Source organism: Haemaphysalis longicornis, unplaced genomic scaffold (genome assembly GCF_048455015.1).
Source record: "Haemaphysalis longicornis isolate Haplotype H1 unplaced genomic scaffold, Haemaphysalis longicornis Haplotype H1 scaffold_10, whole genome shotgun sequence".
NCBI lineage: Eukaryota > Metazoa > Arthropoda > Arachnida > Ixodida > Ixodidae > Haemaphysalis > Haemaphysalis longicornis.
The window spans coordinates 4,170,809-4,189,487 of record NW_027526204.1 but is presented as its reverse complement, the minus strand read 5'-3'; the positions used below and the strand labels follow the sequence as shown (position 1 = coordinate 4,189,487).

The following is an 18,679-nucleotide window of genomic DNA, read 5'->3' as shown; positions in this document are numbered from 1 at the left end:
ACTCATACGTGCAGTTGTTCATTGCCAAAAGTTTGCATACCACAAGGATGAAAATGAGCTACTTTGAAGCTTGGTAGAGTATTCTGCATAACTCCCAACTTCAATGCAAGAGCATATTTTTTTACTACTTCTGACATTCAAGGCATCCAATATTTCTCGCAGCACAGCCAGTATGCCCTAAGCAATGGTATCAATAATTTCCCTAAAAAAAATCACTGTAAAATGCTGCCACAGTAACGTACATTTTTAACGCAGAGAGCATATTTTTATTCCTATATTATTAACTCAAACCTGTTTGCATGAAAATTACAAGTGCACGGGAAACGTAGCGCAAGAAAGGCGATATGGCTCGCGCGCATCGCAGCGCACGCTTACCGCGACATATCGAACTTTGATTATACCTGATATGGCTGGTCAGGTCGCTTTTAAGATTAAATCTAACGTCGCAGGCATTAATTACAACTACTGGCGTTCAATCGTAACCGGTTGCCCTGTCATGTGATGCTCCAATGCGCGTCGGCTATGCCGTGCGCGCCGCAGCGTTTGACGCGTCGACCGTTTCTTTATCAAGGCTAGCGAGTCCACAGTCAAAACACAGCAATAACCAAGCGTGTAAACATCGCAAACCCGACTAAAAGTTCACTTCACGAACCGCTATCGCAAGCGCGCACACCGCGTCACCCTCCGGGGTCTGGCGACGGTAGAGTCACGCGCACCACGAAGCGTTCGATGACCTCCTCCTTTCGAGCCACACAACTTCCCGTAATCTGGCTCGCGATCTCAGGCATTCCCATCGCGATAACGTGCGTGTTGAATACCACAGATTGAACAGAAACTCGGCCGAGCGAAGCGGCGAAAATGAACTCAATCCGCTCGCTACGCAGCTCAGGCGGCCGCCATCTTGCATTGCGCCCGTGACATCCAATGAGGAGGGTCGCTGTTCTGTGCCCCGACCGGAGGACCAATAGCGCTTCAGCATCTATTTCTAGCTTCGTTTGTGCGTCGTTTCTTTTCTGCCGTTTGTGAATGAACGAAGATAAAAGAGACGAGCGGAACCGGAAAGACGATCGCTCGGCCGATCTAACCATATCAAAATGGCCGCGCCCGGTGGCACCGTTGCGGAGATAGAGCGCTCCGAAAATTGCCGTTTTTTCGCCCTTTTGCGCTGATAGTTTGTCACCGCGCCTGACAAAAGTATTTTTTTATGCCACTTTGCGACCCTTTTCAGCGTAAAAACTTTGCAGACGCATAGAATAGGAAACATAGAAGCCGAATATGCGGGTTTCAAAAAAACGATGTTTTGGTCATTTTTCCGAAGTTGAAAGCCGCGTCCCCCCTTAATATGGCTGATATCAGCCACAGACAGTTTTCAGTCAGGCAGCACTGTGCTCGCAGTATTCTTTTGTGTTGAGACCACTGCTAATGTGGTCGGTGAACGGCATGTATTTCTGTTGCTGGTGAGGTCGATGTTAAGAGTTTTGGTTGCGCTTTCGCTGTCATTTCTGATTGACTTCGCCCTCGGCTGAACGGGCGAACCATGGATGAGTTGGCGCAGCGGGCGTTATTGAGTTCCATATGGGATTTCTTCGATCGCGGGCCCAGTGACGCAACATGCCGCACATGCAAGATGCGTCTCAAGACGCCTACAGGGACTACCACCACCTTAGTCAATCACCTAAAGCGTCACCCAAATGCATTCAAGAACTTCGAGAAGCTCCGTGCTGCTGAAGGGGCAAAAAAAGCGACGGGCCCGAAAAAGACGACGGCACAAAGGCGACCGACGCAAATGCAGCAAGCTCCAGCTTGTTCAAGCCAACCTTGAAAGGTGACGCTCCGCGTACTAAAGTGCTATTCAAGAAGGTTGCGCAGTTTATCGCCGCTGGTTTGCATTCATACTCAATCGTGGAGGAGCCAGGCTTTTTGTCTTTGATGCACGCTACAGTGCACTAGTATAAAGTCCCATCGAGGACAACGTTTTCTCGGAGCGTTGTGCCGGAGCTCTATGCCAAGGAGAGGGAACGAATACCAAGTGAGCTCCGCAGTCGTCACTTCAGCCATGGCACCCCATGCTACTCCGTGACGACCGACGGGTGGACGCCGAGGCCTGGAGACAGCTACGTCTCGTTTACGTGCCACCTGCTCGATGAGGAATTCCGGCCTCGAAAGTACCACCCAGCATGCCGGCACATGCCAGAGGGCCACACATCCGGAAACTTGAAGCGCGTCCTCCGTGATTTGGCTGAGGAATGGGGACTGCCTCAAGACTGCCCCGTTTTCATTGACACTGACAATGCGAGAAACTTTCTGGGCGTGGCATTGCAAACAGGAGGGACAAGCATACAATGCTTTGCGCACACTTAACAGCTGTGCATCCACAGCATTAAGAGGGACACTACAAGCGCAGTTCCCTGGCCAGAAGTCGCCTCAGAGGTGTACAGGAAAGCATGGGAATGGAGCCCAGGGGTGAGACAGCTGCGCATATTGTGCACTTTTGATACAAATCTGCTTTTCTGCGCCAGGCTGCTCCAAAAGCTTGAAAATTGCAAAAATTGCGCTAAACGGCTCCAAAACAGTCTGAGAGCCAAGGATTTTAACGCTCCCGCCAGTTTCAGTGGGGGAAAACACTTACTGATGGCATAATTTTCCAGCACCCCCAAGATGATCCTGTTTGTAAAGGTTTTAATTGATTGATCATTCAATAAAAAACCCGCATAAAATTGTCCCCAAGATAGTTTTTTCGAAGGTCACCATGTCGGGTTTTTTTTTAGTTTTCCCATGAAAAACAACTGCAAGGTCCTGTAGAAAAAAAAATACGCATGTGTACTCAGGCTACAAACTAAAATTGATAACAAGACTTACTGGGCGCCGCCATCTTGGTGTGGTGAATATTGGAAAACATGGCCGTCGGGCGAAGCCATTGCTCGTGGTTCAGGCAGAGTGCTCTTCGCCGATTTCTACTGTGGTTTTGGTTATGTGGGTGGCTGGGTTTTCATTTAGTCGTTTGATCTGTTGAGGGAAGTTGCGTGACTCGAATAACGGGGTCGTGTTGATCAAAAACATGGGGCCCGCAAATTCGCCGTGTTTCGGCCTCGAGTGTGAGGCGCGGTGCGTGCTTGAAGTGAAATTTCGGACTCATTGCGGTGTCATAATAAAGCGCTGAGTTATTGCTGCCTTTGACAGCGAGCTTGCGAGTGGCGGAAATGGGACGATCGACACTGCAGAAGTGGCGGTGCAGGCTACATCGCCGCAAAATGTTCTAGCAGTGGCCGATAATGGCCACTGCCTATAGTGGCCGATAATAATGGTTTATCTATCTGAAGTGAAATTTAATGTCAAGAGGGAAGTGGTTAAAATATACCAGCGTTATTCAAATTGCGATCGTAGTGAATACGCACCTTGGGGATTGAAATGGGCTGGTGGCGTGCGAAGATTGTCATCTAGCTTTGCGCAACTTTTGCCATGCCTCTACAATTGTGTGTAAAGCAGAGTCTGGGATTACAAATATAATAATTTCAGCATTCACATGATAATGAAAATGCCTTACGATTGCTTAGTTTTTCGATTCGATGTTTTCAACGGAACTCCATGCTATCTATGCATAGAGCCTAAGAATTTATAAATGGCTTGTAAAAAGATAGTGCAGTTCGCTCCTTGTGATACTCTAGTAGAAAAAACTTCATTGAAAGGCTGTTTCAGTGCGTTTCAGTTTCAGTACGTTCAGGCTGTTTCAGTACGTTCAAAACCCGTTAGAAAGTGCACTCCACCCCCTTCCCCCCGAGTTGCCAAAAATTTGATTTTTAGGCTCCTAAGGTGACATAATAAATGTCATCATTCTGCTCCTAATCAAGGTTCTTTTACTCCAAAATCGAGATTTCGCTGCTCCAAAAACTGCTCCCAAATCTGATTCAGCTGTCTCACCCCTGGGAGCCCCTGGAAGTTGTCCAAGACGTCGCAACAAGATGGAATAGCGAGTATGAAATGCTTTCCCGCCTCTTGAAGCTTCGTCGGCCAATTTCCTTGGACCTGTCGGAACAGGACACGTTGGAGGACCTTGCTTCAGCTGAATGGCGTCTGATGACATCAGTGACGTCGGTCCTGAAGTGCATGGATGATGCAGCAAGAGAATGCTGCTCAGAAAAGCACCCTACCCTTTCACAAGTAGTGCCATTGGTGCATTGCATGCAACTTCTTCTCACCCAGCAGCCGCAGAGTTGTGGGGAGGAATCCATGTTTGCGAAAAACCTCGTTCATGCAATGAAGTGCAGGTTTGGGGACATAAAGTTGCCTTTAGCACTGCAGTGGACCCAAGAGTTAAGGCGGTGTGTTTTGACACTTGTGAGAGGCAGTGGCTCAGAGGTGAACTTTGCTCCTCTTTGGAGGAGAACCTGCATCAGGAAGAGGCGGAGGAGGAGCCCCCCGTCAGCCGTGCACCTGCGCAAGCCGTGTGTAGCGACGTGTGGAAGGTTTTTGGCAGTTTAGCCGCCTCGAGCACTTCCTCAAGTACTTGCTCCCAGCGGCTGAAAGAGGAGTACTTCCACGCACTTCCACAAAATGTATTGGGAGAACACTGCTGTGGTACGGAGGCTGAGGTTTGAGAGTTGTACACTCTTTTGTAAATTTTTTTTGGTAGTTTGCGAAATTTTTGTCGGTATTGAGTGACTTGGGTTTCTAATGGCAGGCAGCATGGAAGTGTCGATTCACTTGTCCCCCTGCTGCAATCCCTTCCAGGGCTTCCGTGGGGTCACGGGTGCTCACTTGTCTGTCTCTCCCCTCTGGGCAGGACCAGCACGCGGTGCTGGTGCTCCAGCCGGCCGTGGAGGCCTTCTTCCTGGTGCACGCCAGCGCCCCCGCAGCCGGAGGGGCCCCCGGGGCCGGCGGCAGCAGCACAGCCGGCGGAAGCGGCGGGACCTCGTCCGGGGTGTTGCGGGGGGAGGCTGGCCGGCGGCGCGAGTACCGCTCGGAGAGCCGCGAGACGCAGCTGGCCCACATCCACCAGGAGATGGCGCCCCTGTCGCCCCTGCCCACCCAGCAGCAGCAGCAGCAGCAGCAGGACGGCAGCGGGGGAGGGGGCGGCACCCCGGGCACCGAGCGGCCCGCCGCCGCCGACGCCCTCCACCCAGACGTCCACAAGTTCCTGGCCTTTGCCGAGAGGCACCGCACGGTGAGGGGCCGCGCGCGGGCGCTGAAGACGACCCGGCCAGCTAGAGCAGGACAGACGGTTCAACACGGAAATTTGGGATAGCTGGGGAGCAGACTTCGGCATGGTACAAAGCGCACTAGACGGGGACGGAAGAAGAGACAGTGACACGGGACGGGCTCCAAGGGGCTTTATGAGCCGGGTAGTAGAAGTGATCGCATAGCGATTGCACTAGCCAGGCAAGGTGCCGTTTAAACCAAAATATAGGTCGACCCGGTATGTAGTTCAACCCCCTTACCTTCAGGTGGGAAAAGTTGACAAAAAAAGTAATTCGGCACAGAAGTGCCCACACAATGTCTATTTATTTTCTACCCCTGTCACACGGCAAATCTAATGTCATTCAAAGTGAATGACATTAGCTGTTAATGACATTCGGCTCGGCCGTGCGTCGACACGGCGAAACAAATGTCATTTGATTGTGATAGCGGTGACAATTAGCGAGCTCGCAAAACCGCAAAAATTACATTTCAAGCGCATCTATAATGTTTTCATACATAATACTTAAAAAAAACGTAACAAAGGATTATTTTTATAATAAAAAACAAGAAAACCACCGATTTAAGTGAGATCAGTAGACATCACAAGCCGAGACAAGTCTGCAAAAAAATCCAGATTCGGCTAGCGCGCGCACTGGGGACGAGATTTTTTTTTTTTTTGTTAGTACTTGTTTATCTTTTTTTATTTGAACAACAACAGAAAGAAGAAAATATAAGTTTACTGACAGTTTTTAGAAACAATATTCTCTGGTTTATTACTGAATTTTTCTGTCTAGGGATGCGCTACTGCTGTCGAGGCGGCTCATTTGGCCACTAACTGAGGTCCGGGACCTCAGTTAGCCGCTAAATGTCATTCGCCTCAAATGTCATTCGGTATTCTCGTGTAGTGCCGAATTAATGTCATTTAGAGCAAATGACATTTGCTCTAAATGTCATTAGATCCTGCCGTGTGACAGGGGTTATTCGACGCCCTTCCGCCATTGCCACTCATTATGCCTGCCGAAGTCACTCGTCCGAGCTGTCAGAGTCGTTCGAGGGTGACTGCTTCTCACTGTCATCTTCAGTGCCGCCAAGTGCATTGGTGATAGAGCACTTCCTAAGCACTTGTGCAACCATGTCGTCAGGCAGTGACTGCCAAGAGGTCGCGAGGCATGGTCTTCGCCGCCGGCCTGTAGGTGTCTCTTCGTTGTCGCCGGCTATCCACATTGTACAGTTTGCGGAGCCGGTCTAAACGGCTTGTTCAGGACAACATCCAACAGCTGAAGGGTGGAGGTCATTCCTCCTGGAATCACTACGAGGTCGGGGGAACGCCCAACGGTGTGTTTCAAGAGAGCAACACAGCCTCACACCGATACTGCTTCGACAGTTATTCGTAGCAATTTGTGGAACTACCATATTCTGGGTGCCTTGCACGGCGAGAGGAGGACACCGACCCTTTGGCCCTTCTCTGCAGGTGCTGAACCAGATCCTGCGGCAGTCCAGCACACCCCTGGCGGACGGGCCCTTTGCGGTGCTGGTGGACCACACGCGGGTGCTGGACTTTGACGTCAAGCGGCGCTACTTCCGCCACGAGCTGGAGCGGCTGGACGAGGGCTCGCGCCGCGAGGACCTGGCCGTGCATGTGCGGCGCGAGCACGTCTTCGAGGACTCCTTCCGCGAGCTGCACCGCCGGCCCCCCGAGGAGTGGAAGAACCGCTTCTACATAGTCTTTGAGGGCGAGGAGGGCCAGGACGCGGGGGGCCTGCTGCGCGAGTGGTACACCATCGTCTCGCGCGAGATCTTCAACGCCATGTACGCCCTGTTCACCACCTCCCCCGGCGACCGTGTCACCTACATGATCAACCCGGCCTCGCACTGCAACTCCAACCACCTGAGCTACTTCAAGTTCGTGGGCCGCATCATCGCCAAGGCCGTCTACGACAACAAGCTGCTCGAGTGCTACTTCACGCGCTCCTTCTACAAGCACATCCTCGGCAAGCCCGTCAAGTACACCGACATGGAGAGCGAGGACTACGCCTTCTACCAGGTGCGTGGGGCGTTTCGGCTTGGCTTGCAGTAAAAACGGAGACACTGAGCAAAAGAAAAACTTCAAAAACAAGCGAGATGTTTTAGCTTTGCTACAAAAGATGGTGAACGGGGCTTCTGTAGCAAAACTGAAATGTATTGTTTTGTTTTGATAGGTTTTTAACCGTTTCTTCTGGTCGGTGTCTCCACCTGTACTGGGCAAGATTTACCGCCCTCGTGACAAGTGGAGCCAGCGCCAGATTGTGGCATATACGAGGGGTTCCTCGGGGGCCTTGCCAGCTCTCTGGGGTAGGCCCCCACGCTAGCTCCCGGCGTGTCAACCACGCGGGCTCCCATGGCTACGGCAGCCCAGCGAGGTTCGCCGATACGAGAACACAGTAGACAGTAGTGCCGAACCACAGCCGTTTATTTGGGGAATCCCAAAGCATGTGAGCACAAGGCTCGACGGCGTTCACGAATCACGCCGTCCGGGTCGTGACCGCGAACGGGAGGCAGGCACTCACGGCGCGCGACAAACAAAGCTCCCACCTGAGATGCATGTATCCACCACCGCCGCGTTCCGCCGATGTCGCCCCGACGGGTCTCCGACGAGACTCTCCCGACTCCCGTGCGCGCACGCTCGCGCCGCCCGCGCGCCTATCCCCGCACACATCGGTGGCGCCATCTCTCGGGGGACGCCGACGAACCAGCGGAGCGCCGGACCGGTTTCAGCGCACAAGTAGTACAAGCAGTACAAGCGTCTCTCCCGAAGCGTGCGCTGGCTCGGGATCGCAGGTCGCGGTTCTCCACGATTCCCACAAGATGTAATCCCCTTGTCGCGCCGCCGCAGGGCCTGGTGTTCCTGCTGGAGCATGGGGTGCGGGCGCTGGGCTACGAGCTGACCTTCAGCGTGGAGGTGCAGGAGTTTGGCGTGACGGAGGTGCGTGACCTGAAGCCCGGCGGCCGCCACATCCCCGTCACGGAGGAGACCACCCAGGAGTACGTGCGCCTCGTGTGCCAGGAGAAGATGACGGGGGCCATCCGGCGGCAGCTGAACGCCTTCCTCGAGGGCTTCTACGAGATCATCCCCAAGCGGCTCATCGGCATCTTCAACGAGCAGGAGCTCGAGCTGCTCATCTCGGGCCTGCCCAGCATCGACGTGGACGACCTGCGCGCCCACACCGAGTACCACAAGTACCAGGCCACCTCGCTGCAGATCCAGTGGTTCTGGCGGGCCCTGCGCTCCCTCGACCAGGCGGACCGCGCCAAGTTCCTCCAGTTCGTCACGGGCACCTCCAAGGTGCCCCTGCAGGGCTTCGCCGCCCTCGAGGGCATGAACGGCGCCCAGCGCTTCCAGATCCACCGCGACGACCGCTCCACCGACCGCCTGCCCTCGGCCCACACCTGGTGAGTGCTGGCTGGCCACTGGCTGGCCCCGTTCGCCTGGGCTGTGCTGACCTTGTCCCCCCCTCCCTCTCGCCCCCACAGCTTCAACCAGCTGGACCTGCCGGCGTACGAGACCTACGACAAGCTGCGCACCATGCTGCTCAAGGCCATCCAGGAGTGCACCGAGGGCTTCGGCTTCGCCTGAGTGCTTCTGTGGACGTGTAGGATGTTTGGCCCTTCTGTCCCTCTTGTACAGTATTAGAGCCCTCTGTTCCTGACGGCCTTCCCCCCCCCTTGATCTGTGACTGCTTGGCGTGTGCTGTGTGTCTATAGAAGGCTGTATGTAATGGCTGGGGGGTTTTGATATACATACTTATAAATACTACGAGCGTCCCATGGTCAGAGCTGTGCGTGTGTGTCTCCGTTCTTTTCTTTTTCTGCCCTCCACATTGTGCAGTGGGCGCAGGCCGAGCTTTCAACTTGCGTGGTGTCGATGAGGGAAGTGGCGCATTGCTTGGAGAAAAATATACTGGCTCTTTCTATTTACCTGCGGGCGTCTGCTGCGTGCTTCTTTCATCCTCTACATATTCCGAAATGGGCAAACATGTTGGCAACATGGACAGTTCGGTGAGGGCGTCCTGTGGTTCATGCTGTCTGTCAGTGCTGTTGGAGGGCTGAGTTACCTTCTTGCTGGAGGCACAGCGGTCCAGCAGAGTTCAACAGAAGCAAAGGGGTGAGCAGTGGGCCTGGTTGCGAGACAAAGGTGTACGAGTGTGACCGTCATGATTGGAGGAGAGTTGCCTCCATTGCAACAGTGGAAAGCCCAAGGCTCTTTTGTAGCGTTGAAACTGTTCAATTCATGGTGAGCAGAGAAAAGCAATGGTTCAGGTAGCAACACAGTGGCACGATTAAAACATGACAACTCAAATGGGCAGAGTAATGTTCTGGCTCGGCTCGTTAACATGCGAGTCTCGGTATAGTCTCCAGTGTATGTTCAACAACAAGTGTCCACACGTTTTCCAGCAGAGAAGCACAAACAAGCAGAAGCGTTTCCCCCAAGTTGGAGATGGTTTCCCCAGAGGCGGAGGGGGGAAAGGGAGTTTGCAGAAGGCTTGGCCAAACGTGCCTTTGCTGGAGCCCGTTTGTGCCGGTTCTCGCAGCGGCTGCAAGTGCGACCCAGGGCAAGGCGGCCAGGCACCTGCCGGTTCCAGCTTCCGACGAGCTGACCATGCACAAGACTTGGCTGTAGCCTCTGCAGCCAATGTACAAATTGGCGCAAAGTGCTTCACTGTTGCAGCCTCTGTTCAGTCAGCCACAGGCTGCCTCGAAGAAATTGTGAGGGTTGTAGGGTTGAAATACTGGCAGCGTGCAGGGAGGGGCCACCCCAGACGCTTCTTGGCATGTGCAGGGGCTGCTCCTTGGCTTCCTCTCCTCAAATGCAGAGGCCCCCAAGCCAACGCAAGATGGTGCGCGTGGCAGCAACAAACTGGCTGCATCCCCACGCCCACTGGGCCCCGCTGCTGTTGCAGCTCGCAAGCATGGTGGCCACGTGCAGACCGGCTGTCACTAGTGTTGCAGGTCGCCGTCACCAGCACCAGTCTGCAGCAAGTGCCTGCTTTGGAGACTCCCTTTCCCACCCCCTGCCACTGGCCACGCCATTGGCTCTAGGGAAGATCAATGGGGCTTCCCTCATGGGCCATGATTACCCTGTCTAACGACCAGAAAAATTGGCGATTCTCGGAAATTTTGAAGTGCAGAAAAACGGGAAAATTGTGATTATATCGGGGAACTAATTTTATTCTAAGGGGACGAAAGTCACAGTAGCGCTGGCTCGAGCAGTGTGCTTCATGCAGCTGGTGCAGAACCTCAAAGCAAACGCTCCCGTGTGTCAGGGGCATGGCCCAAATTAATCTGGAGCCCTCTGCTACGGCGTGCCTCATAGCCCAGGTGTAGCTTCGACAGGGTACAGTCCATCAAATCGCGAAGCACGTCCTCCCCACAGCCTACGGCAGCATTTCTTCGCGTTTTGTTGTCGTTGCAGCTCAATTACAGCGGATCTCTGCTGCCTCCTTGAGGGCAACCGACACCTTTCGGTCATGCCTGGCACCAACATGCTTAATTTGGAACTTGGCTCAGCAAAATGCCCTTTGCCATGCAGAATTGGATTGGTTTGTGGCTGCGCTTGATCACTGCAACAATGCGTGCAGTGGCATGCACTGTCGTGTGTGACTGGCGCACTGTTTCAGGGCCTGCATGATTTGGCAGGACTTGACGTTTCGAAACCATGCGATGTTGGCCCCCCTATTCTGCTGCAAAAGCGATGGCTACAATGGCGCATTAAGGCATCCTGATGGTCTGACATAATGGAGGCGCGGGCCATAGTTGCATTAGTGCTGCTTTAATATTGCTGTTGGGCAAGGAAATCTCGTTTCTTGATGGTGTATAATCTGGTTGAGACGGCATGTGTCATGGTGCAGGTGTGGTGTTTTTTTTTTTTCTTTTTTTTTTCTTCTTTTTTTTTCATTGTTGTTAAACTTTTCTTGGTTCCACATGTCTAAGCGATAGTACATATGTGCGTGGAATCTGCACAGTTTGTTAGTCTGCGCTGTGTGGTGTGTCCTCTTCTTTCGTCCCGTCCTTTTAGCGCAAAGTTTATTTCCATTACTACAATGGCAACTACAAAATTGGCCGAGACCAGTTTGGGTGCCCTCTGTTGGCCTTGCGTCACTAAAAGACGGGCATCATCATGTTCTTCCTGTCCCTTAACATTAGACGTATCACCTTTCGTTCCACTGCTCACTGAGTCGCCCTCAATTTAAGTTGCACCCTTTTACTGAGCCTCCAAGTTTCTGCCCCGCAGGTAAGTAGTGGTAAGATGCAGCTGTTATATACTCTCCTTTTCGAACGTTAAACATGATATGCCAAGCCCCGCACCTACACCGACTTAAGATACCAAATCATCTTTATTTATGGAGAGAATGCGCAGCATTGAGCTGAAGAAGCATTTTGCAGTAAAAAGAAATCGTAAGACTAAAATATTTTCAGCGTTGCTGGGGCTAGAACCCAGGCTGTTCACTCCAAGATCCATGCTTTACCCTTGGGTTGCAGTTTTCCTACAAAAGTTGCCAGCGAACCCGTAGGTGGCACTGGGTATGCACAGCAAGTGCCGGTCTTCTATCTACGCACAGTATGTTGCCGAAACGAGGCAGTGATGGTGACAAGATGGTTGACACCTTGCGTCTGTTATTGGCTGTTATGTAATCATTAACTTCTCGGCCTCAACACTAATGATGATGCCGACTGAGCAAGCGAGAGCCACGCAGTGACCTCCTGCCAGAGCAGCCTGAACAGCTGGCTGTGTTTCTTGCACTGTTTTTTCATCATGAATCTCAATCTGCACCAACTAGCCCAACTTGCCATCTTTCTGCAGAACACTGTGGTCACTTCACTGGCCGGCATGCAGATGTGCCGGAGTATGGTATTTTACTGTCACTATGCTTGTGTGCAGCCCATATATATACAATCGTAGCAGAAGGCCTGGCCAAGTGCTGTTGCAGCTCGCTGGTTTGTATCGTGGTGTGCATCTTGTAAGCGGAAAGCACACTCGCGCAACTGTATGTCATTCTATTTGCTGGAATGAGGTATACATGCATGAAGTTTGCAAATACCCACACTGTGCAAAGGAAAACACGTTCACGAAAGCTGCTTGATTTGTAGCCCGTGCATCCTGTAAGCATCGAAGTTTCGCGACTTATATACAGTCGAGTCCACTTGTAACGATACCGTTTATAACAATATATTGGATATAACGATGAGCGGCTATGGCACCGTCCGCTTTTGTGCGCTTTCCATGGGAAAATAAACCGCTTATTGCAATGCTCCAGTACCGCGATATCGGATATAACGATTGAATCGGGTTACAGCAAGCACCGAAAATGCGAGGTGCCGCCGGCTCTCCACGCCAACGAGGCCGACACCATGCGGCGTGTTGCGCATCGCATCCCGTCTGCCCCTCAGAAAACGAGTCAGCTGCACAGTTTACGAGGAAGCAAGAGGAGGAGAGGAACAGTTCTCCTTCCAAACAACCCGATGCTGCCCCTTTGGCCCCGCCCCCGTGCCTGCTGCTTTGAATTTAACTGGGTGCCTCTTCAACTACGTCCGTTTTTCCGCGGCTCAGATGCCAGAGCCGATGTTTTGGAAACATCTGAAATGCCTCACTGAAGAGGCAATCGTTTCGCGGATACGTGCTGCGGACAGCAGTGGTGGTGACAACTTTGACGACGCGGTTGTACAGCCTACTCGGGTGGCGCCTTCGCAGGAGGCTCAACGCTTGATAGTCTCTCAGGGACTTTGTCTCCACCAAGGACCCTTCGCTCAGCTAAGTGAAGCACCTATAGGTGCTCTTGCAAAAGATGTGCGCCAGCTCCGTGTGCAGCAAACAAAGCTGACCGAGTATGGCATCTTTTCCGCAAATAGGTAGCAATACAACCTTGCTTGCCTGCAAATAAAATGTTTTGAGCTCTACTACGTCTTTTTATTTAGCAACCCGCACATAACAATCATCGGTTATAACGATGGGATTTTCTTGGCACTTTGATATTGTTATAAGTGGACTAGACTGTATATATATAAAGTAGGAGCCACTTTTACTCAAGGAATAAGCATTTGTGGCCGCATGTAGAGAAATTACTGGCTTCACTATCGCAAGCGTCAGGAGCTGCGGGAAGTTGGTAACAAAAATGAATTGGATCCAGTGGTTTATCCGGAATTTCGATTTTTGGGGGGTACACATGTCGAGATCCTCCCGGCAGGGGGCTCTTGGGATTCTGCAACCACCAGCACCCTGGGAAGGGTAGAATCTTTTTTGGGGGTGTCGAAGTCCATCAAGGGGGGGGAGGGGGGGGGGAGTATAAATCCCGATTTAGTCGTCTAGTGGATAGTTTAAAAAATAATGTCTTGTTTCGTGCTTTTCATTGGGATGATGAGGGGGCTATATATTTTGCAGGCAGGTGCACAAAAATACGGGTGATAAAACCCATATTCTCATTTTTGCTCCACCGTTGCCAAGCAAGAAACGAACGGCGCCAAACAACCGTTCAAGTCAATGTCGTTCTCGCTTATAAAAAAATGGCACACACTCATACACAAGCAATTGCAATTGAGGGTGACCGTGGGCGTGACTCTCGAGCTGATTTCAGTCGGAAGTTTTTTTATAGCTGAGTTGATCTAGGAAGGTACCGTTGGTAAGCATATTACTGGCGTAGTGACGAAAAAGCCCGAGGATCAATCAGTCCCCGAGCTACGTTCGCATTCCTTCCTTATTCGTCAGGGTTTGGCACGCCTCGCCCTTCAAATCTGAAAAGGTCAATCCTTTTTAATCCCGTTACGGGTCTCCTCAAAAACTGCGCCACTGCACCGGCTTTTTTTTTTTTTTTTCTGCCCAGAGCAGCTTTAAGCAGCCGAGACGTTCTGTGGGCAATAAAATACGGGCTGCTTCGAGCTGCTCAGAACTGCTCTGAGCAGGCAAAAAAAGAAATCACGTATGTGATGTGATGCGTGTTGCACAATCAGTAGCATACTATTTATGCGCAAATTGTTCACGTTGTTAACAAATAAGAACGTGCCGCATACATGTCACAGCCTCAAAAAAATGTATCGCAGTAAAAAAACATTCAGAAATAGAAAAACGAATAAAAACAAATCAGAAAGGCAAACAGCAGAGAGGGCGCCACCCGTCCACAAAATTCGCATCGCATCGTCTGCTACGCAGAAGCGTTGGTGTTGCTGCGTTGATCATATCGTCGTAGAAAGTGCCTTGCTGCTTTGGAAAAATAAACTGTAGTTGTGGTTGTCATGGCGAAAGATTGCAGTGAGAGTGCTCCGAACCTGAACGGCAACGTGGACGTCGATAAGGTAAGGCTGTTTAAGCCAGTTCCAAGAGCAAGAATGTTGGAGAAGGCGCTCCTAGATCTGTGACGGCGCTCACTAACGGTTGGAAACGCCCGGATAGGCACGTAGCGCAAAAATATGTTTACTGGTAGAACACATATTTTTGTTCTTGGTTTACTAGTTCCATATAGAGGATGAGACTAATAGAGACTCGTGACTAATGGCGAAAACCATTAGTTTCGCGATGTCGCTCTTAAAAAGAAGCGACAGCACGTCAGACAGAACGGGAAGAGACGTACATGAACGCTTGCGCTTACTAGCAACTAAATTAGATCGGTTCGAACAGAAAGCAACCAGAAGGAAAAGAAGCAGGGCCAGGAGGAGGAAATTTTAACCGCAGAAATTCATTTCTAAAAACGCACAGCAAGGGGCACACGTGTAAATTCGAGAGATAAAGAATCTATTTTTCATAAAGCGAGACACTGGGAACACTAACACAATTTTCAACGCACTATATACAAAACGCCTCGAATATATATCCTCACGTGCATTTTGATACCGATAGCACGTACTTTCTCAAACAACGGCGTGCAGCCACATCTATATATAATATGGCAATGCGCAGCACGGCGGCTGCCAACAGACCCCTCGAACGGGCCATGCAGACAAAACACATGTTTGGTTCGTTCGAACCGTTTCCTCGTTGGAATATTCATACTGTCACCCCCTTTAATGTAACCTTCGCTCAAATAGGAAAAAAAGGGAATGGCCATGCGACCCACTAGCTCATTCCCCGCACTAGAACCTGAGACGTAATATGCACATCTGCGCGATTGGCTGAGGCCGGCAAAAGCAAGCGCAACTTAGGCAGGGCTACAACGCTTGCAGAACGGCGAACCATTTTGCCATATTCATTTTATAGCAGCAAGAATGGTGGGGTAAACAATGGAAGCAACGAAAGTACACGTAAACATAGAAGTACTGGTGCGTATACTGCTGTTGGTACTGCGCACACTATGCTTGTTATAGCTGCACAGCAGTCCGGCGCTTTGGGTATTATCAACTAGAATACTTGGGTAGTGGAAACAGACGGTTGGGTAGGTACATCCCGGCTTCCAAGAAAATACACACAAGTTGAAATGTACACAATGTTTGCCCAACGCGAGGCGATAACGCTCGTTGGCGGCTTGCGGGCCCTGTTTGTTAAAAATACGAACTTATGGATGATACGAATGATTCCGGGGTCACAATTTCAGTGACAGCTTGTGGCAGCGCATTCCAATCCGATATTGTTCGTGGAAAAAAAGAAAAACGGTGAGCGTTAGTTTCGGTGCGGGGCATTTCGATTGTCTTGGCATGTTTGTTACGTGTTTGACGCGATGTATTAAAGGTGTTGTGCCACCAAATTTGTTGCTTGTGCATTCTTTGTTGCAAACGTTTTATATTTCATTAGAAAGCATGATACATGCTCTCACATGCACATATTCTGAGTAAAGAATTTGTTATCGCACGATTCATGTGAACAGGATTCGGTTTCGGTTTCTGGGCGCCGATTCAAGCAGTGACGTCACAGCGTTGCGCCATAGCCTCCTTTAGTAGGTTATATAGGAGGCTATGGTTGCGCGGACGCTCTGCCACGCGTGTCTACCATGCGGCGCTGCGGTACGTTGCGACTTTACTGCGGCGTCTGCTCCCCCACATACGTGCTTCACCACGGAAGTAAACACGCCGACTCGTCACGTCAAGCCGCGACAGCTCCGACGCGGATTCTTTGTCTGCATCCTCGGATGCAGACAAATGAAAACCATGGATTTGCAAACCATAAAAATGCTAAAAAAACGCTCAAAAAAAAAACGCTCAAAAAAAAAAAAAAAAAAAGCTGCCCCCGCCGCGAATCGAACCGGCAACGTTGACCGGATGGGCGGAACGCGCGAGACCACTGAGCCAGCGAACAAACGATTCCACTCCGCGATATAGCCGGTGTACTAGATGGAGGCCCATCCTTGGAGTCGTACGTCGGTGTTTACTAGTTAGTTTACAGAATTCCTGGCTTGCAAACTCACATTTTTTAAATAGCGCTTGCGCAGCAAGGTTCCGCGAAGCCCCCGCGGCAGCTTATCGCCATCAACTCTGCTCTTCTGCGAAAGCGCTCGCAAAAATAAGTGTGCCCGGCTGCGACTGCGATTTTGCACTGAAGGGATAGTGCTTGCCGTACTTTGGTTTTACGTTTTACGTTAAAAACCTTTGCCGATACTGATCTCTTATTACCCAAATTACCCTACGTAACTGTTCTTCTGCACGAAACTGACCTTATATTTTCTACAGGCGAGCCGATCGCACACGCATTCCGGGGTAGCGGCGTCGCCGAAGAGCACGGCCGAAGCGTCGAACGCCAAAATACGGATCGCATTAGCGCTAGTGTTGAGTTGTATGGGCTTCATGGAACTTACTGAGTTTATTACCCTCCAGAAACTAACAAAATAGAGCCGCGTTCATTGCGGCACGAATGTTGTCGGGGCGCAGTTTTCGCTTCTCGGTCGATTGACGACGCGTCGTGCGACCAGTCAGGCGACCGGTTTTGTTCGCGTCTTCGGTCGGCGAGTCAGTCACACTACGGCGACTTTCCATCGGCCGACGTGTTTGTGTCGCCGTCGGCGTGGTGTGACAACGCGGTCTGGCAATTCGGCAGTTGGCCGATGTTATAACGACTCGTCGGCGTCGCGTCGTCGTTGCCGTCGTATCGGTATAGTGTGTCGATACGACCAAGCGACCAAACAAACTGTGGTAACTGGAGTTCACGTTCACGTCGCTCGAGTAGCTAGCGTTGTATGACGTCACAAACTTTGCTGCGCTGGCAATTCACTGACGTCATGGTTAGTGGCGCTAGCGATGGGTCCCGATTTCCAGAAGAGCATTTAGGTAATTTTTAGAAGCGAATTAAAATATATATTAAGCGCTTGCTGTACCCAGCACTTCGTGTTGAGGGTCGTTGCATGCAGAGGAAGCCTACAGCAGGCTTTTTACAGACTTAAAATTTGGTGGCACAACACCTTTAAACTTCATGTAGGTGTTAAAGGCTATTCCTAAGTTATTGTTAACAATGTTGAAAAAATTATAAGCCGTTCCACTCAATGTGAAAGCTGTCGGAAATGCAGAGCAGTGATTCGCCATAGTGGCCTGTACCGCTGTTATCCGCTTACTGCTACCACCCCATGCAATTCAAATTTCCCGCCTTCGCAGTGCTCGCGCGCCCCCTGCCTGAAACTGCGCAAGCGGGAGTTCTGTTCTCTTTGTTCTTTTCTCCCCGCACGTGCCGGCGTTGCACTGCCATCGTAATTGGGCCCATCTCCCCGCGAGGGGGACTCGAGTAAATGCGTCGCATAGGGGGTGGGTGTATTGCGTTAACGTTTAGTGTTTGGGGAGTTGGTGGTAGTGAATGCGTTGTATCAGCAGCTTCTTGACGTAGTTTGAATGAGTCAAGGATATAAGGCGCGTTCGTAGCCTCCCATTCTCGGTCGGCTTTGTGGCGCAGTGGGTAGAGCACCATGTACATTGCGTTCCGCCCGCAGGGTCGAGGGATCGAAACCAGGCGCCGAATAGTATTTTTTTTAATGCAGAGCATTGCAGTAACTCACGATGTCACCCGCGTTGTCCCGTCGTAGTCCGCACCGTCGTTGTCCGCACCCCTCCCCCTACACTATATAAAAAAGCGCTCTCTCGTCAGCAGTTGCCACAAGTGCAACAACATTAACGTAACGCAAACTACTTAACGTCGTGCGCCCCCGGAAATGCTCTGGATTTGATCGTGCCCCTCGCGAGGGGGATGTTTCACTGCGTCGCCATGGGAACAGTTTGCCACGCTTTAGTTTCAGTTCTTTCTTTGCTGGGGTGCCGACGAGCGGCGCCACCTCCTCGCACTTCGCCGCGGGAGGATCCGCGGCGGGGGCGAGGGATGGCGCTGGCGTCTCCGCGGCCGCGTCTGCGGCCTCCGCGGGCACCGGCGCCGGCGCGGGGTCATCGCCCTTCTTTAAAAGTTTAGTTCGCACGCCACGCAGTTTTTGTTTCGTATTCTGTTTCAGCATAACTGTACGTAATTATAAAGGGTGTGTCAAACTAGTAGTTATAAACATGGCCGATAAGTGTATCCCGGATTTTTCGGTGATTTACCTGCATTTCTTCGTCCGCTCTAAAAGTTCGTTCAAAAGTT

General features: G+C 51.3%; 2 protein-coding genes across 7 annotated transcripts in view; both read left to right on the top strand.

The window, feature by feature from the left end:
* Positions 1-9,129, top strand: part of Huwe1 (HECT, UBA and WWE domain containing E3 ubiquitin protein ligase 1) — a 231,872-nt gene extending 222,743 nt beyond the window's left edge. For all 6 annotated transcript variants that reach the window (XM_077688793.1, XM_077688795.1, XM_077688794.1 and 3 more), the window contains 4 exons: positions 4,781-5,161; positions 6,647-7,219; positions 8,048-8,604; positions 8,686-9,129. In XM_077688793.1, the coding sequence (XP_077544919.1) occupies positions 4,781-5,161; positions 6,647-7,219; positions 8,048-8,604; positions 8,686-8,788 (1,614 nt within the window). In that variant the 3' untranslated portion in view covers positions 8,789-9,129. The remainder of the gene's footprint in view (positions 1-4,780; positions 5,162-6,646; positions 7,220-8,047; positions 8,605-8,685) is intronic.
* A 4,392-nt stretch (positions 9,130-13,521) lies between these two features.
* LOC144158133 (uncharacterized) overlaps positions 13,522-18,679 on the top strand; it is a 41,066-nt gene continuing 35,908 nt past the window's right edge. The window contains exon 1 of the mRNA XM_077688788.1: positions 13,522-14,496. Coding sequence (XP_077544914.1) covers positions 14,437-14,496 — 60 coding nt within the window. The 5' untranslated portion in view covers positions 13,522-14,436. The remainder of the gene's footprint in view (positions 14,497-18,679) is intronic.